At 43.7% G+C, this 25097-nt stretch overlaps 2 protein-coding genes across 3 annotated transcripts in view; one reads left to right on the top strand and one right to left on the bottom strand.

Moving 5' to 3' along the window:
* The window catches only part of LOC135902109 (neprilysin-1-like), a 36327-nt gene extending 28674 nt beyond the window's left edge, over positions 1–7653 (bottom strand). Inside the window, exons 1-3 of the mRNA XM_065432022.2 lie at positions 7313–7653; positions 5452–5641; positions 2209–2545 (exon numbers count right to left, since the gene is read on the bottom strand). Of these exons, the coding sequence (XP_065288094.1) occupies positions 2209–2545; positions 5452–5641; positions 7313–7475 (690 nt within the window). The 5' untranslated portion in view covers positions 7476–7653. The remainder of the gene's footprint in view (positions 1–2208; positions 2546–5451; positions 5642–7312) is intronic.
* A 6228-nt stretch (positions 7654–13881) lies between these two features.
* The window catches only part of LOC135902114 (peptidyl-glycine alpha-amidating monooxygenase B-like), a 43421-nt gene continuing 32205 nt past the window's right edge, over positions 13882–25097 (top strand). For both annotated transcript variants that reach the window (XM_065432033.2, XM_065432042.2), the window contains exons 1-8: positions 13882–14132; positions 16189–16335; positions 20924–20978; positions 21079–21178; positions 22140–22225; positions 22973–23050; positions 23635–23683; positions 24743–24810. In XM_065432033.2, coding sequence (XP_065288105.1) covers positions 14118–14132; positions 16189–16335; positions 20924–20978; positions 21079–21178; positions 22140–22225; positions 22973–23050; positions 23635–23683; positions 24743–24810 — 598 coding nt within the window. In that variant the 5' untranslated portion in view covers positions 13882–14117. The remainder of the gene's footprint in view (positions 14133–16188; positions 16336–20923; positions 20979–21078; positions 21179–22139; positions 22226–22972; positions 23051–23634; positions 23684–24742; positions 24811–25097) is intronic.

The following is a 25097-nucleotide window of genomic DNA, read 5'->3' as shown; positions in this document are numbered from 1 at the left end:
AGAACGCAACTTAACTTCCGACGAAATAAAAGCAGTGAGAACGCTGAAAGAAGATACCAACATTGTGATCCTACCGGCGGACAAGGGGAACTCAACCGTTGTTTTGAACATAAAGGACTACGAGGATAAGGCGTCCGCCCTACTTGACAGCCAAGATTACGAGAGACTAAAGAAGGACCCCACTACGAGAACTCAGTCGTTGCTGAACAAGACGCTGATTGAAATATTCCGCAGCCACCCAAATTCTCGAAATCTCTACCTAAAATTAATCTGTAGGAACGGATCCGCTCCAGCTTTCTACGGCTTGCCAAAACTCCATAAACCCGGAATCCCCTTACGACCTATCGTAGACTTTTCGTGTTCCCCACTACGATCACTATCAACTTACTTGCATCAGATCATATCACCACTCACCGGAAGGACAGCATCGCACGTGCGCGACTCCGAGAATTTCATCCAACTCACATCAAAAATCCGTATCGAAGATGATGAATGTCTGGTCTCTTTTGATGTAATCTCTCTGTTCACAAGAGTACCCATTAAGTTGGCTGTTTCCGCAACTAGAGATGCACTGGAACGTGACGATACGCTCAGTGAGAGAACCCCTTTGAGTGTAGACGAGATCTGCCGCCTTCTCGAACTGTGCCTGTCCAATACCTATTTCACTTTCCGAGGCAGCTACTACAAACAGGTTAAAGGAACTCCTATGGGGGCCTCAATTTCCGTTGCCATGGCTAACTTGACTATGGAGAGCATCGAGGAGAGAGCTTTAAATACTTTTTTCCCGAAACCAAAAGTCTTCCTCAGGTACGTGGATGATTGTTTTTGCATCGTGAAGACGAACCAAGTCGAAAACTTGCAGAAACACTTAAACTCCATAGACCCGGATATACAGTTCACATATGAGCGCGAACAGAACGGATCACTCCCATTCTTAGATGTACAAGTTACACGAAAAGACGGCATTCTAAAATTTTCAGTCTACCGAAAACCAACCCACACAGGCCGCTATCTTCATTTCCAATCCGACCATCCGGCAAACCACAAGGCGTCTGTTGTAAATTCTTTATTCAAACGAGCCGAAACTCATTCCTCATCGGAATCGGATCTAAAGAAAGAAAAGAGAACGGTTCTCAACGAACTTAAGAGGAATGGCTACACAGATGACTTCATTCGAAAGACAACCAGAAAACAAAAAAGAAGAAGCAAAATGCGGGACCTTCAGCCGTTTACTTCTCCCCAACCCCAGAAGCGAGTGTCCATCCCGTACATCAGAGGTACCAGCGAAGCGCTCAGCCGAATATTAAAAAAAAGAAGGCCTCAAAGTGGCGCACAAACCAATAAACACTTTCAATATCCTCCTCCCTAAACCAAAAGATCATCCACCAAAAGAAAAAGCTCAAGGCGTCGTCTACAAAATCAGTTGTGCTGACTGTCCGGCGTCGTACATCGGGGAAACCAAAAATCTAAAAGAAAGGATCAGACAACACGAGAACGACGTCAGGACATTCAACCGTATTCGCAGCGCCGTCGCTGAACACTCTGAAGTCGCCGACCACAAAATTGCTTTCAAGGAAACTGAAATCCTTCAAACAGAAACGAACTGGCGAAAGAGACTACTACTGGAGTCATGGCACATTCAGAATACGGAGAATAACATAAACCGTGTGAAGGGCAACCTACCCTCGGTCTATGTCCATGGCCTTGGCGACACGACGAAAAGAAGAAAAGGACGCACAGCCAGATAGACTCCCGCTCGTTTCACCAACACAGAACGTCGGCGCGACCCTGTAACCTCCTCCCCCCCCCCCCCCCGCGGCCCATCAAGGGCACCCTCGTGAGCACTCCACCCAGCACCGGTCATCGCAGCACCTTGGAAGCGGTCAACAACACAAACCCCCCTTTCCTTTTGTTCCCCCCCACCTTTCCGTCTGTGGAGTGTCTCCCCACCTCCCGTGTTCCCCCCCCTCCTTTCTTCAAAAAAGACGCTTTAAAAGCGGCACACCGCCACCCCCCGAAGAACAACCCCCTGAAGAAGGAGCCGAATGGGCTCCGAAACGTCGGGCTAATAAAATTCAGTTATTTGGTTGGAGTCAGTCTCAAGTAGCTGTTCCTTTATTGAAGAAGCCCCAAACGAGGCACGACTTTAACCAACCTGCCTGCTTACCGCAAAGTGCGTGCATGGTAATGCTTCGCATTAATGCTCACCTTTTGCTCCGGTTCGACCTGGCATCGAAACAGCGCGTGTAAGCCCCAGCGCAGGGAAAGCGTGATTAGCTTGGTGAGCAGCGCTTCGGCCTCGATTGGGGTGGGCGCAGGCGACTCCTCGACGAATCCCGGTGGCAGAGGGTCCGGCGGCCATCCAAGGCCCAGTTTGCGGAGCAGGTCCGACAGCTCGGGCGCCGCGTCGTCCTCCAGCGAAGGAAGGCGCACGCACAGCTGGAACAGCGACGCCGCCTTCTGCAAGGCCGTCAGGTTGCCGCCACTGCCCTCGACGGCGGCAACGAGCGTCTGCGCCAGCTGCCGGCCGGCCTCGGCCAGTGCCCTGCGTTGACAGGACCGCGAGAACGCGTTGGCGTATATGCTTTGTCGAGAACGCTGCTTCCACGAAAAGAGAAAAAAAAATACGGGTAGTAGCGCAAATAACGGGACATGCACACTAAGGCAGTTGAAGCGCTAGTCTGCACGTCCCCTTCTTTGCGCTGTTACTCTTTTTTTTTAACGTGCACCAACCAGTCCAAGATAGCACTTTATTGCTTCCACGAGCCTAATGACGGCAGGACTTTAGCAGGGCGTCGCATAGCTAGTTGCGCCATCGTGTACGGTTGTGTTGCAGGGGTCTCACGTCCTTTTGATAAAAAAGAAAGCGACTACACAGTTTAGTGTAAGCACAAAGAGGGTGTTTCCTCAAGAATACCAGCTAGCCAAAATACACACAAGGAATAGTTCCTCGGTCGATACATTCCGAGGAACCTTGAAAGTTCGAGTCACCACACAAGTACACACAGCGAATAATTCTCACCCATGTCCGAAAGTCGCAGGTGGAGTGCCGTCCGTCGAACGGAAGCCCATCCCCGCGATCGTGTTCGCCCGTACCAGTGTCGCTTTCTAAAGCCAAGTCGAAAGCATTCCGCGGGACGGTCCCGCAAAGAGCACCGAGCAGCCGTCGGTACTCTTCGCGTATGTCTCACGTGAGAAAGTCGAACCTCAGTAGATGCGAGACAAGTGTCACGGGACGTGAAATACTCGAGTGGCCCCACAAATGTCACTCGCCATTCCCATATTTAGCTATTTCTTTTGTCTAATTTACGTCGAGAAGTTACATTACAAACTCAGAACATTCCGTCAGGTGGGCGATCTTTCGAATGAAACTTTCCTTGAGCACTGTCGCAAGAAGTTACGTGCAACACAACGTATTTGTTACATGTGTCACAGTGTCACGTATTCGTAAAGTTGTTATAGTTGCCTGTGAAGTTTTGTATTGCTGAAAGAAAGAAAAAAAAGGACGTATTTCTGGGTATATATTTTGTTTGTTGTAACTTCATGTGCCCAATATTGTTGCTTTCTTCAAGCGTATTACGAATTGTAGTAGCTTGCGTGTTTTTAAATATTTACTTTTTCTTAAATTTATCCTTTCATGCAGTGCGTATTTCACTTTTAATTGTCACATGTCAAGCATTGTGTAGAATTCCACCGGAGCGTGGACCCCGTCTAGCCACTGTACTTTGGATTTTCGTGTGTACTCCCATGATCTTAAAAAAATATTGAGTTGATTTCTGCGGCGCACTTTAGCGAATATTATACTTAAACTGGGGGTGCGCATGCCTCGAGCACCGATCAGCTTTAATTCTGCATCCGTGACATTTGATAATCAATATAATTTGTAATGTTAACACATTACTTGAAATATGTATCACGTATGGTGCACAAAAGGCAGCTTCTGGCACAACATAGTCCAAAAGAAAGGATGCCCTACCTATTTACCTAATATCTGACCTTTCTGGCAATTATGTCGCCAGCCTCCCTGCCTTTCGTTTATCATTTCACCTATCTCTCTTTCTGGCAATTGAATACATAGCGAGTGTAGCAGTGCAGATAATTTTAGAGCTATATTTTAACGCATGGCGGCAGCTTGTTACATAACGCGAAAAACAAGTTATTTTTCACAAATTATACACTCCATTTAGACACGCCTGTTGGCCATTCCGACGCGAAAAGCAAGACATTTATTTGTTTAGGCGTATAGGCAAAATGTTTCTTTAGGCATATCTGGCCTGAGCAGAAGGTGCTCAAATATTTTCCCACGAAAATAAAACGTGGCACAGTAAGAAGTTAATAGGAGATATTCAACGAATCATTCTCATTGGCGATTATTCGGCAATTTCTGATGCCTTGAGACAGTGCTGTCCACACCCGCTGCGACAGGCCTAATCAGGGGCCTTGGTGTTCTGATGCCGAGTACGAAGCCGCGAGTTGGTTTGCCGGCCGTGGCGGCCTAACAGCGATCGAGCACACCGAGCCTTGGCTGTGCACGCTAAACTACCTCAGGCGGTCAAATTCGTCAACTACGCCGTGTCTCGTGGCCCATGTGCTGATTTGTGCCGTTAATCCCCATCGACCAGTCACTATGCTCCAACAAAAGTTATTTTTTTGCTTTTAACCCCCTTTTTCCCTTATCTTTTTATTTTGAATTTACATATACATACTTGGAGACTGTCGTCAATGAAGGACTCCAAATGACAACATTCGGTTCAGTTTGCAAGCCCGCCTCGCTTTTCGAGTTCACCGTCGTTGAAGGCGCTCTCGTTAAACCAAATGGGGAACGGCTCGTGAGCTTGCTGTTTAATTATCACTGTAGAAGTTTCTGTAAAATGCCGTGCCTCCCTCAATATTCACGGCCCCTGCGACTCACTATACGTCCCAGAAATTTACGAAAAGACCCAGGCGGTGACGTGCTACGGCCACCGAACTCGTGTTCCATTTACTTCTGATTGCAGTTGTACTTCTGGAGGCTTGTGTTTGAGAACCACACGTACAAGATAAGCCAGCTGGATGTTTGTCTATCGGCCAGTTAGAGTATACCCATAATAGCTATCCAAGCATGCAGCATAAATGATTTTTTTTGCTCTTTTTTTTGTGAAGCTCCTTGCGACGGGAGCAGGAAGCAGCTCCCGCGCAAGATACAGAATTCAATCGCTACTACACCACGCTTCCAGCACACAAATGTATTCTTAAGTCTACAGCGTTCTGTGATTGTGCAGTCATGTTTCGGTTTTGCTGTCAATGAACTAACGACAATCATCTGCTCCTGTCATGCTGCCAGCCCCGGCAAGCAAGCATATGTTGCGTACTATTGTCAGCTATCGTGTTGCCATGTAGCTCAATCCATTCAATAAAATTTGTCAAGTACAACAGCGCACTATGGCCACTACAACGATGTCGTCTGCTGACCTGGCCCGCACGTCGCGAAGCAGGTGGGCGGAATCCGAGTTTCCGCAAACGAAGCGCTCGAAGTCTTCGCAGGGGTCCGCGGTGCGATCCATGGAGCGCCGGTAGGCCTCGGCCAATAAGCGCTGATCACGTTTCCAGGCGAGGGACTTCATCAGCAGGTCATGAGTCAGAGATCCTTCGCCACCGGTCTCTGAGCACAGCCATGAAAGGAAAACAGAATGGATACCGAGGTAGAAATAACAGGTGTGCACGTCCAACCCGCACCACCAAAACAATAGCTCCGTTTCCCTGTTTAAAGATGTAAACCTCTGAAATCGCAAATAAAAAAAACAATTCGAAGGCTAGCAGTTCGCTTCGCATTTAACAAAAGAAAACTGGTTCTTAGTGTACTCTCATGTCATCCAATCAAATAAATTAAACCCTTTCGAGGGCACTGCAGCCCGATTGACGTTCTTGCACTTTTCAGTTAATCAACATGAAATTTCGCCTTTACCCTTTGTAAACCTTCTCACCACACGTAAAGTGCGTCATAAGCACAACTAAATATGCACACTTCATTTCGCATTCACTAATGCTTATAAATATGCTTATTTCCCATGAACATTTGAGGACTGGAATAAATTACCCAGACATATCATATTTGCCAAAGATTTTCCAAACGTGCTACAGAATTTCGTATGCGGTGATTAATTGTGGTTGTGTACAATAACCATACGTGAGTGTTTTTACAGCCTTTTCCCCATTTTATTTCTAATCATTGCGTTTGAAGTTCCTTTTCGTTTTGCCCTTCCTGCTTGGAATATTTAAAGTCAGTAGTATTTTGTTAATAAACAAAGGGAATCTGAATTGCACCGTAAGCAATTTTAAGACGGCGACGTCACACTGAATGAAAATTAAAGAAGAAAGACACCAGCAGTTCTAATGACTTCTAATAGATGCTCCGCTAATGCAAGAAGCGATAACCTAAGGCCATATTCAGTTTTGCGTTTTCGAATAGCATCGATAGAGGTCGACTTCAAGAAGTGTTCAATAGAGTTACTACAGAAAGTGTTCAATGAATATCTTTTTTGAGTTTCAGCGCTTGCCCCGAAAATCATTAAGTCGGCGCGTCTCCTGTCTTCTACCCTCGAAATAAGTAACGAGTGTTTTCTAAGAAAAACAAAATTGAGCTGAGCGGTACTTTAGCTATACAGAATTTGCTTAAACAAAAGGCGTTTGTGGGAAATGGTATAGAAGCAAGAACCCAATATCAAGGAAGCATTTATACAAACACTTTAACTTGCCCTTTATATCAATTTCTCTATGCTAAGGCATAGAACGTGAAAGGAATTGATGGAGATTTAACCCGCCCAGCTTTTCGCACGAGTAAGCATGACATCTCTTTATTTGGTAAAGGAAGCAAATGAGTGCGAACGCATTCTGGGACAAGCTTATCGATTCTTGTTGCTTCAATTACCTTATTAATAATTAAATCTGCAAGAATCACTAGACTTGGCCTGAAATGTGTTAACACTCCTTCGCTTTCTTTATCAAGGAAGACAATGCCATTTCCTGCTGCAACAATTAGCTTGCGCATGCCTTGTACGATGGTCTTGAGCACATGCATCCGTGACCTGTCAGTGCTGAAATTTATCGCCTCTGCATGTCTTGCCAATCCTGTATCAACTCAAATTTCCATGCGGAACACTAGAAAAACTGTCGTTTTCCTAGTGTTTAGCGTGAAACAAGGCCAAAACTGTTACCGTGTGAACACCCCAGGCTAAGCGGGGACTACCGCGCTTTAATGGCGCATCCTTGTTCTAATCCTCACGAGTCCAGTCGCCCGATATAAACGCTCAGTTTCGTACCCGGCTCCACGTACCTCTGAACACGAGGCTGAGCACCAGGATCATCGCGCTTCCCAGGCCAACGATGGCAAGAAGCAAGGCGGCCTGAAAGCGTGGGTTCTCCGCCACGTCGCGACGCTGGCTGAGTTGCGAATGCAAACCGACGTCATTGCGAGTTAACGTGACGCGATCGGTCATTCTGCCTGGCCGTAGTGAGCCTGGGACGCTTCGCGGTTCACATACACCAGGTCCAACCGCTGAAAAACGGGAACGGGTGGCCACGTCGTCCTGAGAAGCAGGAATGCTCGCGCTCGCCGCCAGTAGGCTCGAACCGGCGCTTCCACGATCGAGTACGAATGGTAGATGTAGATGAAGATCCCAGATTCTCGTGGCACATACCCTCTCTGCGTGATTGGCCAAGAACCGGGTGTTCAATATAACAATACGAAAAAAAGAATCACAAAATAATGTGGGCAAAATTTGCGTATAAGTGTGCGAGAACTAATAGATAGATTGTAGGTTGATTGTAAGCGCATTAGAAGCACTAGCGGCAGCTGCCTCATCCGTATTTTCTCACTTAAACAATGTTTTAACTGTCCGCTGTAAGCGCCATGCACATATACAATATGTTTAATTATACGCACAGGGCAAATTTTATTATCTTTTTGAAAGAGAAGGAAGTAGCCAAATAAAAAAAGGATGGAGGGCGCTTAAGCTTTGCATTTAAGTGTGGAACGTGACAGCATTCAAATATTCCTTACTGCTTCTCATGTTTCCCGGCAACTGCAGCTTATGTAACCGTAATGTTTACCGGGAAACGCTGTCCGCAAACGCTATACACGAAGGCGGGCTTTTTGGTAAAAACCCGGTCTCTTGTGTGGGCCGCGATGGATGGATGAATGGACGCATGCTATGAGCGTCCCCTTTGGAACGTGGTGGGGGGTTGCGCCACCAAGCTCTTGTTATTATATTGCCTAATTTCCTACTTATGTCAAAAAAGAAAAAAAAGGAAAGGAAAAAAAGACACGATGAATTTTCATAACCAAACTTTCTGAATCCCTATTGTGAACTTTGTTTTTGCACGCCTCCGTTTTTTTGTCGTTTCCCTACTTTTCTTCCACCAATCTTCCAGTCGCCTCTTACTAATCTCTGCTGTGGACATGTTTAGTTCTATCCCTGTTCTCGATGAACCGAAGGGCTTCAAAGAGGCCAGAGATGCCTAAATCGACCACTGGGCAGATATCTTCAGATTCTAATAAAATATGCTCCATCGTTTTCCTAGCTTTACCGCAGCAAGCACATGCTTCTTCTTCCTTCTTATATCTCACCTTATAAGTGCGTGTTCTAAGGCATCCTGATCTTGCTTCGAAAAGTAATGAGCTTCCCTTTGAGTTATCATAAATTACTTCTTTTCTGATTTCGTTTTTTCCTCTAAAGTAGTCATTCAAAGCAGGTTTCTTTTCCATTGCCGCCACCCATCAGATTATCTCAACCTCTCTGTCTTTCTGCTTGATCTTCTTTGTTGCCATGTTGCCCATCCTACAAGCCGCATACTTGCTGGTAAGCTTCCTGGTTTTTTTCCTCCACTGTGAATCAATGTTTTTTTGCTGTACAAATACCTGAAAACTTTCCCAGCCCGTTTCCTTTCTTCCATATTCCTCAGTCGCTATTCATAATCAATTTTACTGTGAGCTTTACTCACTTCAAAGCTTGTCCAGCCCATATCACCCTGCACAGCTTCATTTGTAGTCTTCCCGTGAGCGCCCAATAAGAGACGTCCCACTGACCTTTGGTTGCCATCGAGTCCTGCCTGTATCCCTGATTTCAAGCAAACAACCGCATTTCCAAATGTATGTTCTGAAACCATTACACATTTCCACATACCCCGGAGCGCCTCGTACCTTTTGTATTCCCATAGCGCCATATGTTTCATTGTGGCTGCATTTCTCTTCCCCTTTGCCATTATTGTTTTTTCCTGCGTTTCCACATATATATATCGTCTTCGTTTATCCATATACCAAGATATTGATATTCTTTTACCCGAGGTATGTTGTGGCCCTGAATTGACACTATCTGTTCACTGTTTACATCGAACACCATAACACCTCATATTTAAGGCTAATTTCAGACCTAACTTATCGCCTTCTTGTCTGTCTTGTCCAGCCAGACGTTGCATGTCACTTTGCTTGTTAGCTAGCAACATAATGTCGTCGGCATAAATCAAACCTGGAATCTGCTGCTCTACTACTGTACCCACCTGTTTGTATGAGAAATTAACCTCAATATTACTTCCTTCTATAGTGCCCTTTCCATCCTTACCATGTACATCCTAAACATCAGTGAGGATAAAGGACACCCCTGCCTCAGTCGCTTGTTGATATCAACTTTCTCTTCGCTCCTCATCCCTTCCCATTCAACGCAAATGGTATTTTCTAGGTAAATCTCTCTCCAAAACTGTAGACAATCGTCGCTTAAGCCTTCTCTTTCCAGAATATCCCACAAAATGTTGCGGTCTACATTGTCATATGCTCCTGTAATGTCCAAAAGAAGCCATATATAACAGTCTCCTTTCTATTCTGGATATTTCAATAGACTGAGTAAGGACAAATAAGTTATCATCCAGATGCCTGCCTATTCTGAAGCCTTTCTGAAGTTCTCCCAAAATACCATTATTCTCTGCCCATGCTTGCAGCTTCAATTTGATTGTCTGCTTCGCTAACCTGTATATTACCGATGTAATGGTAAATGGTCTATATGAGTGAATTCTATCTTTCTGCTCCTTACCTTTATAAATTGAATTCATTCTACTTTGTCGTCAATTTTCTGGCATTCGCCTATCTTTTAAACTTTATTGTACTGCTTTCAACGGAGCTGCCTTACTTTTTGGACCTAGTTCATTAATCAGCCTAACGGGAACTTCGTCTAGTCCTGTGGCTGTACGCTTCGGAATTTTCTCTTCGGCTTTCTTCCAGTTGAAATTTGTCAGCACCAGCTCCTTTTCCACCTGGGTCTCTTTCATGCTCCTTTTTTTTTTCCTCAAGTAAAACCTCGTCAATGCCTTGGAAAGATTCGGCTGTTATTTTTCGGGTGTAATTTATTACCGCGTCCCCTTCCAATTTGTTTCCATCTTCATCTAGGATATGTTGACGTATTGTTCCAAACTTCCTACCTTATAAGTTTATGTGGTTCCAAAATATTCTAGGTGCGGCCTCCTTTTTCTCGCGTGTCTCTGACAATCAACGTTTACTTTCACTTTTTATCTTTTCTTGAACCAGTATTTGAACCATGGATTTTTTTCTCCCGGTATATTTTGCATTTTCTGGCTACTTCGTCCTGCGGCAACTGCGTTTTTTGTTGTTGTTTTTTTTTTCGCCTGCCTGCCTGTGTCCTCGGGAGGCCTTCTGTCGTTCGGCGATCGCTTCTCGTATCTCCCTGTTCCACCACCTTTTCGGTTTCTTTGTTCCTTTCCAATGAGCATGTTGCTTCTCTTTCGGTATTTCTGTCGTTATTACGCTTAGAAGATCACCGTATTCCCGCTCTTTATTTGGCCATTTGCTAAGTTCTTCCTCGACGACGAGGGCCACCTGGAGGTATTGCAAGGAACCAAATGCGCCACCCTGGGGCCCCCGAGATACTCAGGCGCCGGCGCGCGCAAATGGCGGACGCAGTGGCCGGTCTCTGAATGGTAGGAACGCTGGAAAAGGGATTTCTTGGAGTTTTCGCGTAACAGAATTATGTTTTCTCGTGAAGTCAAATTACAGTCCGACGCTATCGTGTCTGTAGGTTGTGTGGAAGTCGTACCTTACGATATTTCTACGCATTTTAGCTTGAGATATTCAAATGGTTAGGAACTTCCTCGCGTCACGTGGAGGACCTGGGTCTCGGTGGTTCTAGAATCTTTTTGCCGAAACGACTGCGACGGTGGATTTTCTGCGACGCGGGGGCCCTTAACGCTGTCACATTAAAATTATTTTCATGGTATTAAAAATTAAATTATGGGGTTTTGCGGGCCAAAACCACGATCTGATTATGAGGCACGCTGGAGTGGGAGACTCCGGAAATTCGGACCACCTGGAGTTCTTTAATGTGCACCTAGATCTAAGTACACGGGTGTTTTCGTATTTCGCTCCCATCGAAATGCGGCTCTAAAGGTATCGATGCTCTATGGACGATGGATGGATGAAAAACTTTATTAGGGTCCTTTAGGGCGCGCACTAGCGCGCAGCGGGCCGCTCCCACGTCGAGACAGAGAGGCCGAGTCTCTCCGCCGCGTCGCGGGTCCGTTGGACAGCCCATAACTGTTCTTCGAGGTTGGGGCTGTGTAGGACCGCACCCCAAGGTGAAGAAGTGTTGTTTTCATCGCTGTGTAACGCGGGGCATCGCCAGAGCATGTGAGGTAAATTCGCTAAATCATTGCATAGTGCACATGCATTTGTTGTCTGAATTTCGGGGTACACCTTGTGAAGAAGTAGGGGGTTTGGGTAAGCCCCCGTCTGTAGAAGCCTTAGTGTCAAAGCCTGAGGTCTATTGAGTTTGCATTGTGGGAGGGGGTAGATCCTCCGAGCCAAGTAAAAGTGCTTAGTAATTTCGGTGTAGGAGGAAGGAGAGTCCCGATAGTCAGTACCCCCAGCGTCACGCTGCCCGGTAGCTACGCGGTTGATGATCTCTCGCGCAGCTCCGTGTGCCGACTCGCTGAGGTTGGGCGGGGCACCCTCGATCTGTCCCATGTGGGCTAGAAACCAGATCAATGTGTGTGGCTTGAACGATACAACCAGCCCACATGAGACAGATGGGACACATGGAGCCCACATGGTACACACGGAGCCAAGAAACAAAGAAACAAAGGAAAACATAGGGGAAATTACTTGTACTTACTAATTGAATTAAAGAAATGATAGATTAATGGCAATGAAAGTGGATGAAGAAACAACTTGCAGCAGGTTGGGAACGATCCCACGTCTTCGCATTACGCGTGCGATGCTCTAACCATTTGAGCTACCGCGGCGCGGTGTCCCCATCCACTTTCATGGGTATTTATGAGTTCAGCTTGTCATTTTCAGGGAGGGAGTCTTGACCCATCAATGGTCGGTGTCAAAACTGCGTTGACTTCTGGATAGGCGGGTGATGAAGAGGATGGATTGCCTCTGGTAAACGTCCAAGAAATTATCTTCGCCGTATTAAGTTGTAACAGTAGCTTCAATAGTGAGCGATGACAGCGCCGCTGCTACGATCGCCCCAGGGCGCACAATTCACGATGCATAGAGAGAATTTTAACCAATGAACGCTCCCACAACCTTCGCACGGTTGTGGGATCGTTCCCCACTTGCGGCAAGTTGTTTTGAAGCGGAACGCTTCACTACGCTAGTCAGCAGCGCGCTTCGCGCGAGCCGGCGCATGTCTGAATTGGCTCCGTAAGCGTGTTCGGAGTCGGCGCAGGTGGCCACTGCCGCGCGCTATGCGTCATCGTTTGACGTTCGCCGCAAGCGCATGTTTATCGCGGAGGCCGACTTATAACCGCTTGCCAGAGAATAGGCGTGCGCATTCAACATGGAAAGAAAAGAGAGTGATACTACCGATACAGAGAGCTGTATTTATGGCTGTACAGAAATTGCAAGACAATGTGCCCAACAATGATGAATAAAGCTGTTTAATAATCCTGCATAACTTATGGTATATATCATTGATAAGCAATTTGCATAACTACACAAGGCACACGTATAGCATAACCATAAGCTAAACCAAAACATATCCATAAGTGAAACCGTAAGCATAATCATAGGCTAAACATAAAGCATAACCATAAGCTAAACCGTAAGCATAACCATAGGCTAAACATAAAGCATAACCCTAAGCTAAACCATAAGCATCACCGAACCTTTTCGCTTCGAGATATCCAGGCTTAACCTTAGGTAAGCCCCAGCCAATTTTTTCATCCACTTTCATTTCCACTAATTTATCGTTTCTTTATTTCGTTTATTAAGCACAAGTAATTTCCCCTATGTTGTCCGAGGGGCCCGATTTTATTAGTCATATCATAAGAAGCCAACAAACACTGACACCAAGCCCAACATAGGGGAAATTACTTGTGCTTAATAAATGAAATAAAGAAACGATAAATTAGTGGAAATGAAAGTGGATGAATATATATATATATATATATATATATATATATATATATATATATATATATACATATATATATATATATATATATATATATATATATATATATATATATATATGCATGCCTCGCCACTCTTCATTTTACAAAACACTTCTTCTGTAAACTCTTCACGGCGCGAGACACGTATGCTTTCGCTCACTCCGTGGTGCATGTTTGAATGGGACCGTACCAAGAGATTGTGCACGGTGGTATTCGTCTCCATAAGCACCTTCGCATCATTCAAAATTGGCGCCAGAAACTTCGAAGATGGCATTAGAAATAACCATCATAAATTGGTCTTTTCTTCTGTTAACTCAGTAAATCACGGTAAGTAAAAAATAAATTAAACTTGTTTTGTTTTAGTATTGCTATTTTTTTGTAAAGTAACATTGTCTACTGCCGACAGAAGCCAATCCAATTTGTTCAGATAAGTAACTTGTTGAGCCAGTGTGCCATACGGTCATACGGTTGTATTTGTTTACTGGCTGCAGATCGTATCAAGAGTGGCCGCATGCTTGTTTCGTGGGATGTGATATGCGCACAGTGCTTTGATATGAACTCATAAACCAGATAACCTGTCGTAAAAGTATGCGGTTAAGAGACGTCTTAAACTGTTATATGGTTCGCCTGGAACATTTGAGGTAGTGCGTGAGCGGCGGTGGACTCCGACGTTGGAAATGGGTGCCAGATTGGTAAGTAGAGCTTCAATATGTTTTGATAGTACGTCTGTTGCGATCGCTCACAGGCTCTTACCAGGACTTAGGATAACATCCTGTGGCAGCATGTATCGTTGCCTTCAAGTGCAACGCGATCTGCGAAGACGCGCGGTCGCTTTACTGAAGCTCTGCTAGAGAAGATATGACGAGTGATTGGGAATCCTATCTCTTTGATCGCTATGCAGTTCTTTCGAGTGAGGTTTGCATTCTCATCAAGGAAAAAAAGATCCCCAGCTAGTCTAGAAGTAATATCAGCGTAGAAGTGTAGCGGATCTGTCGCGTCGATTCCATGCGTCAACTCCAGAAGCGTTCTGCAGTGCGTAGGTGCGAGTTTACGCATTCGAGCTTTTACTGCCTAGTGACGAGACATCCAAAATTTGAGAGAACAGCTGTCACTTCTACGGTTGTTTTCGTGCTTTGCTTGCATAAAAATCCTTGCTTTTTTTTGTGTGTGTGTGTGTGTGTGACGTTGTGTGGAATCGCGATTACTCTGCTAACCACGATTCTGACATGTTCCGCGGTAGCTCCCTTATGTTGAAGTTAACTTCATCTGTGGTAGTTACTTTCGCCAGTGGTTATCTCGCGGTTAGTAGAACGGTTAGACTTTAGGTTTTCGCTGTCTTCCGTGTGGCATACTTGTGATTGTCCTTCCTTCCCCGGGATTTCAAGTGCGGAGCTTCTCTAGTGTGCGCAGAGATTTAAAAATAGGTCGCCCCACTTTTTCTTTAAGTTGTGTGTGTACGTTCGTGTAATGTAGTACAAGCTTTTTAACCGCTCGTATTGTAATGAGAAACCAAACGACTTAATCTTGCTTCCGTTACACATACATTTGGGGTTTTCTTCATCCATGAAATTTGCATAGAAGGATCAGCTGTGTTGATAAGCATCTTGCATTGAGAACTGACTTGCTTAGTTTAACCGTACTTTTTCTGCAATGCAAATAAAGGCAGTGTCTACTTGTGCAGCTGTTAATACAGCATCCAAATAACAATGGATTGGTTTACGTCACCCCATGCTGTCAGCTGCAGCCAGACTTGAAAGCATTAATATGCATTATAGTTCATGTCCTTGGTGAACTGATCTTTAAAATTGCCTTGGTGCTCAAAAGAAACTCCCTTTGTAATGCTTCTTCTTTTATAAAAAAGAAAGACATGAGGCATTGTACACAGCTTGAGCACTGCGGATGCAAAGACGTCAGTTGAAGTGCTTGAAACCTGATGCCGTATTCCAAAACAATTCCATTTGTGCATATGAATGTCCTGTAGGTGGCTTTCCGACAGCCACTGGCAACCGACCTGAGAGGTAGCAGACTTGAAAATAACACCATTAAGAAGTGAGCCAATAAGCCTGCTCACATTATTATTATTATTATTATTATTATTATTATTATTATTATTATTCAACAAATTTTCGATCAGCAGTTCCAGGAAAAGGATACCTCACAAAAGTGATTGTTTAGAAACATGGTGCATGGACTTTCATGACTTTAGTAGGTCGCCTTAAGTTACAGTAGACGCCTGTGAAGGTGAACTTGAAGGGACCGAAAAAAAATATTTTCATCTTAACATAAGTGATCTATGGGCATCAACATTTGTTATTGCTGGTGCTTTTAAGCATCCATCACACAAAATGATGACCCAGCATTAAAGCCAAAAGGCAGATGTAAAAAAGAGACAGTCATTAAATTTGCATAATAAAAAGTGTTTATTTAGGTGCTCCTGCTTCATTTATTAAAGAATTGTTGGTTTCCAGCACTGTCGCAGAGCTGACATTTTATTTAGCTTGTTCAAACATTTTTCAATGCCCTCGTGTTGAAAAAATGCACCAAAGTGTTCAGGTCCTTATCAGCTGCATCATCTGTGAAGCTGGTCCTTGTAGCTCCCGAACAGTGTCCTCGGCTAATTATTAGCCTCCAGACGCTCATGGATAACTCCCTCTATTATTGCTTCTATGTTGTCAGCCTGTTCGTCTTAATGAGAGTCTACTGTTATTACACGAAGGCACTAAAAACATCTTGTTTGGCATGTTCCAGTGGTCCTTCCTAGGTGGCTATTGGCTGCTGGTAGGCCTATTCTTTGCGCCACTGTCCGAGGGTCTGTGGCGTCGTGGCGAGCCACCACAACACCGTCAGAGCAGACTAAGGACCTTGTTGCGCATGCCTGGCGTGCAGCCAACTCAGGTGAAATCTTTTGTTCTCCAAAGCACCAAGCATTTAAAGGGATATCTGGCAACAAAATTCTCGCTGTTGCTTTGATCCTTCTTTACTGTCAACTTCCAAGAATAGCTTTGAAAATAATGGTTGAAATTAATATATCTCGATTTCTCTTCTTTCTTCTTTCCTTTCTTTTTTTTTTCTGATGCAGATCTACATAAGATTTGAGGTTGAAAACCAAGGTCTAGAACTAGTGAACTTAAAAGGCTGTGCAAGACAGCAATTTCCAGTGCTCGCTGTAATAAATTTCTATGGACTTGTTGATCCACACTGTGGCAGCAGTGTGTTCATGACCCCAAAATACTCCAAGTTACATGTTTTTAATGCCATGGTTTGCCAATAAAAAATTAGTATATATTTGTAGGCTGTTGCAACTTGTATTTGCTTCGTTACCTGCTAAATATGGCAAGAGCGAAGCTGCAAGTCTTTGGGACGCATGTACGTAAATGTAAAAAGGGTCTATCCACGTAGTGCACTCGGACAGGCGTGCCGCTGGTGGCGGCCTTGTGAAGTGCAGTCGGGAAAGAAGGTAGCCAGTTTTCTGCGTTATTGCTCGTGCTTCTCAGTCGGATTCACATTCTCAGATCAAAATAAGCAACACCTTTCGCATGTGTGGGGTGGCCAAAGCTTCAGGCCATGTCAAAGAAGAATTGTTGCGTGGTGGGTGCTCAAATGCCTACAAAAACTTGGCGTTGACATGGTTCTAATTATTCATTGCGACGTTGCACGAGTGGCAGCAAGCCATTTGGCAGGAAATTTCTTGTTCTCATGCTTTCTTTTGCGATCTCTGTGTTTTTCGCACTTGATCGTGTTTGCACAGGTAAGCATCGAAGTTAATCATGGCCTACTCATCTTTTGTTCAGTTTGTCCACAATGCAAGCATGTGGGTTAAAGGCATTCTACTTGGGTTCCGAATGCATCTTGCTGCTTCTACTGTTTGCCACTTTTTCACCGTGTTTCTCCACCTACGGTGCATGACTGCACGAGTGCATTACCGTGTTGTGTGTTAATGAGGCTTGCAAGGACTGATTTTGTTGGTTTTATGCAGCGTGCTAAATCATCACACCAGCTGTCACATTATTTGTGTTTTTGGATCTATTTTATGCGTGGCTTCGTGCATGTTGAACTGTTGCTAGTTGCTTCATGCAGAACTGTTGATATTTTTAAGTGCAAGGTTTTCACCTCACCTCGTTTGTAAGGGGCTTAAATCATGCTGTGCTTTATTGGAATGACTACAGGCAAGTGCTTCTTCAACAGCTTTAGTCTTTTCATCCAAGAACGTCTTCGACATTGGGGTTTCTTGGGAAAGGTGTTACGAAAGAGTTAGCTTGGGGCAAGGATTGTTGTTTTACTTTCGCTGAAAAGTTCATTTCATGTTTGGGAAGTCTTTACACCTTCATGTTGTCTGAGCGGACTTACCATGCAGAATACTTGGTTTATTTCGCAGCGTAGTCCTTTTTGTGTGTGTATTTTGTGCTCAGCTGAGCTATTTCTTATTATCTGTTGCATAGTAAAAGTGCAATGCCTACACTTTAGAGGACTGAACCCAGCCTTGCCGCCACCGCCCGCCTATGTTGACCACCACTGCTCCGCCTTTACGTATATTGTGTGGCATCTCTCTTCAGTAACATTCTAAAAAACAAATACTGAAAAGTTGGTAATACTTTAGCTTTGTATATTTCCAAGCAGGTCACTAAGGGAACTTCAAATTGTGAGAACATCATCGGGTAGGGCAGTTTGTCAACGTATGCAGTGGATACAGCGCTAACTTGCACTTTTATTCACCCGTACTTTCGGTGACTTCATTGGCTAGTGTACGCATTTCTATTAACAAATTTGCAATTACTCTTCTTGAGGTAACTTTGATGGCACTTATTTGGCGACAGCACATGTATTCATCAGCATAAATATCAATACAATGTGTGCAGGCATCGTGCCGTGTAGAGTCGTTTGAGATATAAGTCTGCACCAACAATGGGTGCCTGTTATTGAGGTACAGAAAGAGTATTACAGCAAGCGGAGAATTTTTTAAAAATACGATCCAGACATCACATTAGTCAACAAAACCAAGTTGACATAATTGTTCTGCGGAAACCCACAAGATGGATAGAAGTAATTAATAAAGAGAAAATCAGACGTCCACCCATTCGTAGCAATTGCTACCATGGAAACCCATACGGGTTCCTCAAAAGAAAAGCCTCACAGTTGAAGAAAAATTATACCAAGACGAATTTTTCTTCAACTACATTTTTCTTCAACTGCTGTAGCAATTGCTACGATTGGGTGGATGTCTTATTTTCTCTTTATTAAAAACCGAGTTGCTACTTAAAGGGCCCCTCATCAGATCTGGCCATTTTGAGCTGACAAGCGCAGAGCATACAATGCGCACCAACGATCGTGTTTGAAAAGAATCGCATCGCTATGCGCCGCAAAAAGGTCTGAAATTTCAATCCGAATGCCGTTTTCCCTTCTCCACGCGGCTGCTGCGCTCCAAGCCGGATGGTGACGTACTCGCGTCCCTGAGCCTAAGTACTCGGGTCCGCAGTGTGACGTCGCTCGTGGTGACACATGTCTTCGAGAATTATTCAAGGCACCATCTGTTATTTGTATGATCTGTTGCTTGAATTGACGAATTCAAGTTCAGAGAAATAATAAAACACACAAATGCAATGTCTGCATGTTTTTTTGTTTTACTTCACTCCGAAGCAAGAAAGATGTACTTCCACTTCATCTGCTTTTTCGCACGGTTGTGCAGTCACGTGCACAGGTACCTAAACTATGCCATTTTCTACCGTGTTCCAGCGTGTGATCATGCTCAGCGATCCTCTTGGTCTGCCTCAGTATTCGTGTAGCACTGAATTATACCGCTAGTCATGTGTCCTTGTGCACAGCGCACAAAATTGTGTGCTGCGCGAAAGCAGACAGTCACAAAGCCGTGAGCAGCGCCGAAAAAAAAAAAAAGAGAGAGAGAAAGAAAATGAAGGCTGGGCCCGTGACGTGTCCGTCACGTGATCCTCGAGGTCCTGTATGGGAGAACGCAGGGAAGGAATTTCGCTTGTGGAGGCTAGATGGGGTGAGTGGAAAGAGTGTCTCGCTATGCAGTGGAGCTTGCCTCCTGAAATCATGGGTACGTGGCACTGAAATTTCTATCTTGGCTATTAATGAGCTGACTTGAAAAATTTTTGCCGATAAATGCCCCCTAGAGGACATGTAACAACTTTCAGTGCATAACTAAAATTTGCTATGGGGCCTGGTGAGGGGCCCTTTAACGTGAGCTCCACTTCGTATAAGTGGGCTTCATAACTCTTGTGATCGGGACGCACCTGGCACGTATGGGAACTGGGTTGTCCCAAACTCTGGTAACATTATGTACATGTCCGCTCTCATCACAGAGGCCTGTGCCTTTCTTACAGCTGTCACCATACAAGAACTAGTCTGACACTCAAACATATAAATCCCAGCCTCAAACTACAGCCAATGTTGCTCAGAAGAGTTGTCGCCTGCTACTGCTCCCGAGTGTACTTTCGAAAGTGTCTGCTAGGTGGCCATCACTGGCACCTCTATAGCTGGTGCACTACACGTATAGACATCACTTGTTCAGACCATTGTAAATCTCTTGGTTGTAGTCAAATGTCTCACTTGGCTTTTGGCATTCAATATTTCGTTGTTTTTTTTTTAATTGCAAATGATATTCATTTAGACGTACCTTCATATCTAAAGGAATTGCATGTAAACGATTCAATGATAGGCATGGCCTCTGTAATCTGTGCAACTTAGCACTGATGTCTTGCTCACCACAGCACTTTATTAGGCAGTGTGCCTGGGACTTTGTAACACTCGCTAACTTTACAGTGCAGGACGACTGTTGCATTCACTGCCAGTGTTTCTAGTATATAATTAACGTGATAGAGTGAACTTAAATGTCAAAAAGCCATGTTTGAATAATTTTTATGCCATCTCCAGGAAAAACTAGTTTAGATAGTTTTGCAATGAACTTTCGATTACCACTGAGGGTTTCTTAATGTTCATGTGTCAGACCTATGTAAAAAACACAGTAATTGATCTCATAGCCTTAGTGTCCTGTGTAGCTTAATAAGTATGCATTAACATCTTATGTGATTCAGTACAGAACTAACAGTGTCTTGATGTCCTTGAGTCTTTTACTATATTGGTACTAGCACCAATGACATGCATTTATGTGTGTATTCCTCCTGTATTCCACACCACAAAATTAGTGTTCCGAATCTTTTCACATTTCATTTACTTGGATGATTTACTAGCTAATGCAACATATTAAACGAGTTCTTTCAGTCTTCAAACCTACAATCACAATATGCTAAAAATGTTATAATTGTTTTTGTTTTATTCTATCTCACAATCGGACTGTAGATATCCTACTTTTTCCTTTCATGTAAAGGATTGACAATCTTTTAACTGGGGCATCTACTTGTTTGCGATTATTGTGTACATGGTGCAACAACTTCTCGTTATTTGTATTTTCCATCTCAGTTGCATTTGTGACTGGAAACAACCTTTCATTTCTTTCTTTTTGCAGCCGGATGATTACTATTGTACAGCATATAATTTAAGTTATGAAGAAGCCTACATAGGTAAGATGATGACAAGCGTTGTTGCATATGTTTATCTGACTGTTGCACCATCTCAAGCTCTACTCCACAAACTGTTGGCATCTCGACACTTGTATTGCAGTGAGCTTTAAGCCGAAGCCAAATCACAGCACAGCGAGTCACATGCTGCTTATCGGCTGCGGGAACGTCTTCAGGAAGGATCACCTTCACCCAGGCTCCTGGTCAGTGCCTCTGTCACTTATTACTTGTCTTATCTGCATCTAATTGTACCCTAAAAGACTTAAAAAGGGTCCTGAGATGTCATCTTCCAAATCTTCAGTTTCGTTGGCTCTGAGACTTTCTGTCTCCTCTCATAATAGCAACTATGTTGGATTTACTTACAAAGGCAATTACAGGGTAGTCAAATACAAAAGCAAGCATAATTTGTACTCAAGCGATGATTACTATAACAGTGCGGACTCGGACATCACTCATTATTACCCGCCGCGGTGTCTTAGCACCTATGGTTTTGTGATGCTAAGCATGAGGTCACGTGATCAAATCCCGGCTGTGGTGGCCACATTTTGATTGCAAAATTGCAATCAAAATGCAAATTGCAAAAACACCCATGTCGCGCGACTTGGAGGCACGTTAAAAATCCTCTCGTAGTCAAAATTAGTCCGTAGTCCCCCCACAATGGCGTCTCTTATTATCAAATCATGGTTTTGGCACGTAAGACCCCAGAATTCAATTCACTCACTGTTGCCGGTTGCATTGCTTTCCTCCTGTTACAGAATTTGCTCCTTTCTTGATTTCAGCACAAAAACAAGGACAATTGGTGTTCTTGAATGCAAGTCGGACGTTCTTTGTCATGTTTATCTCCGCTCTATAAAGCTGTGCTTGCAACACCCGGCATGGATTCTCTCTCATCTATAACCATGTTACGTCACTTTCCTTTAATTCTTTCTTAATGGACTTGTGAATGTTATTCTCCTGTAAGAGGGAACCAGCCAGCAGCAGCTTTTACCTTGTTAAAACCACAAAACGCACTGTGTTGCTAACGAATGTATGAATGGTTGTGAAAGATCAAAATGCAGGGAAGCGTGAACAATATTGTCATAGAAAACTTTTCAGTTGTCTTCTACCATGTGTGGTTTGCTTGATAAAAAAATATCTGCTTTTCCTTTCGCTTTCTGTATGAAGGAACTGCGATCGCAATGCTGTTTGCGACAACCTGACTGTTCTCTATGGCTGGGCCCGCAATGCAGCCAGCACACAGCTGCCAGAAGGCAAGTGTTGTTATTCGTTTACTGGTATTTTATGGCTTTAAGATAAGGACTTTACAGAAGAAGTAGTGGCACTACCACGCTTATGGAGCCGCAAGCAAAGTTTTTAGTCTGTGTTGGGCATTCCATTTTCTGAATATAGTGGCTGTCCTAAACTTCTCTGAAAGCTTTGCATCACAAACATGGCAACACAGTCAAAGGGATGGCTTGCGCCTTATGCCATATCCAACCAAATTATTGAGCAACCAACGATGTTTGTCAACGGTAAATAAGAATTTAGGCTATCAAGCGCAAATTGCAAAAGGTAATAATAAATTTACAGTTGCTTTTTTTATATTGCTAGAATAGAATATGACAGCCTAAATGAAAAGGTATTGCCGTTGGTATTAGGATGGGCAGAAATGTATCCACATTCACAGCTAAACAGTGCAAACCAGCACATATTCTCATTTGGTACTTACATTAACAGTAATGGCATTGATATTAAAAAGGAAACACAATCGCACCATTTATTCTGTTCTTCCTTATATTTTGCGCTAGGATTGTTTTCTAACCACTCTGGTGTTATGCAGACAAGACATAAAGTGTGACTGCTTTCTAGAACTTGCCATTTCTACATTCCCTAATTTGTGTTCTTGCAGGGCTCATTAGTTCCTGATGAGTTTCTACAAAAACAAAGGCTTGAGCAATGACAAATGTTGCAGACTCTTGACTCTTCCTGACATGGCTTTTTCTTTTTTCTCCTCCTAGGTGTGGGATTTCAAGTTGGCCATCTAACACCTGTCAGATACTTGGTCCTTCAAGTGCATTATGACAGCCCAATGCCAGGTGAGCTCGAACTGTGAGCAGCCTGTGCTCGCAATTACTATTATCCATGTATTTTTGTTTTCACTTCCATTTTGATCCTTCAGCTATTTATTTTCACTTGGATTTTTAAGATTTCAAGGAATTGGACTTAAGCCTATGGTTGGAGAAATATCGCGCTCGCGCACTCAGCTGTAGGCGTGACATTGTGGCCTTTTCTTAGTGATTCAAGACGTTTGTATATAGGCCTAGTACAACTGTGTGTTTTCGTTATTTTTAATTATAGTTGATTGGTTGATCTGGTTTGACATCCTAGAGCAACAAAGGAGCTGCGAAAGGTACCATGTTAGAGGGCAGCGGATCGATTTTGACCAGATAGGGTTCCTTAACAAGCACTTACTTGGAAGTGCATGAGAATTTGTGCATTCTGTCTCCGTCAGAATACAGACATTGGCGGCAAGAATAAAGAAAACGTTTTATGATCATATTGCCCAACTATTGATTTTATTTTGCTTAAGCTTTTCTTCCTTTCCTTTCTTTTGTCCTACGTGTACATAGATGCACGAATACAATGATCAGTCTGTCAAAATATTGCATACTTTTTGCAGAAGGGGAATCTGACACTACAGGCCTGGAACTGCAAATTGACTTGCAGCCGTAAGTGTCATGCAATATATTGTGTGTTTATTTGATTCTTGTTTTAATTGAGGCATGATGTTGGATCTGCTGTAGTTGTAATGCCTACAAAAAATCTTCTTTGTTAAATATGAACAGTTGCATTAGCCCACTATATATCGCACTGTGTTTCTGTTGTGGAGTAATTAAGCAATGAACTTAATGTGCAGCTTTTGCGTTTGGGGGGGATTTTTATTGCTCTTGTACATTTAAGGACTTCGAAAAGAAAGTCACCCACATAAGTCACCAAAATATGACCTTGCATTTTAAAATGCAAGATACGTATTAAAATTTGTTGTGTGTTTGCCAGAGGAGAGCGTTCCTGCACTTCACTTTAATATTTGAATAGGAAAAGTAGCGACTAAAGAGTAACACCACATGTTCACAATATATGGTTCAATATATGTTCACCACATGTTCACAACCACATGGATATGACACTGTGAAGGAAAGTCGTGAGGTCAATCTTTCAACTGAAGTGCAATATATATGTACATTTAATGCCTTACTTGAGCACAGTGAACAGGCATTGAACATCGACAGCATTATATGCTGTGGCACCTTCTGGTTGAAATCAAAACACTTTCGTGGCTTGGTGCCATTGTAGGCCTAACAGCATCAAAACAAACAGCTGATCACAACAGTCACGGCAGAATCTCACGAATAGTTTATCCTCACTGTGAGATGATACTGTACAAAAGCTCGCTGCTTATTTCTTGCTGTCGCAACAGAGAGCAAGTAGCAAGGCCGATTCGGACGAATGCTGCTGCCATGTTGTTATGCAACCACAGTATGTAACCGGCAGAAGCCGCTGCACGGACTTCTGAGCAACATTTCGAGTGGCTGAAAATGGTAGGTGCGGCAAGCAGTGGCAACAAATTGCACCCCGTAACAACCAAGCTTGTTGCTGTTGCTTGTTGCCATCGCTTGAATGACACAAACATGGTGGTACCTTACAGCTTCCTCTCAAGCACTTGAATGGCGAGCCAAGTTTTACCGGCCTGAATAATTTAACTCTTGGCATGAAAATTCATGTTGCAGGCAAAGATACCTGGCTGGGATCCACGTATTTTATGCTAAGGACAGGACCATCCCACCTGGTCACACGAGTAAGTTGCTCAATTTTTTACTCGCCCATTCTATTCTGTGATGGCATTATCTTGCCTTTTCTTGGGAAATCTAAAATGTGAGCTAGTCTATATTCCGGTTTGTGGCTCAGTAGGTCCATATCCTAGGACATTTGACATTCATAAACACCAATAAAAATTTGTCAGAAGAAGTATGTCTTTCTTTTACTCCATAAACATTGCCTGGCAGTCTGTCAGGTGACATCAATTACTCTTGTCATTTTGCTGTAGCCGTAACGCTGTATTTGGGTTGGTCATTCGCGCTGCAG

This window comes from Dermacentor albipictus, chromosome 1 (assembly GCF_038994185.2).
Source record: "Dermacentor albipictus isolate Rhodes 1998 colony chromosome 1, USDA_Dalb.pri_finalv2, whole genome shotgun sequence".
NCBI lineage: Eukaryota > Metazoa > Arthropoda > Arachnida > Ixodida > Ixodidae > Dermacentor > Dermacentor albipictus.
This window is presented reverse-complemented; position numbering and strand designations above follow the sequence as displayed.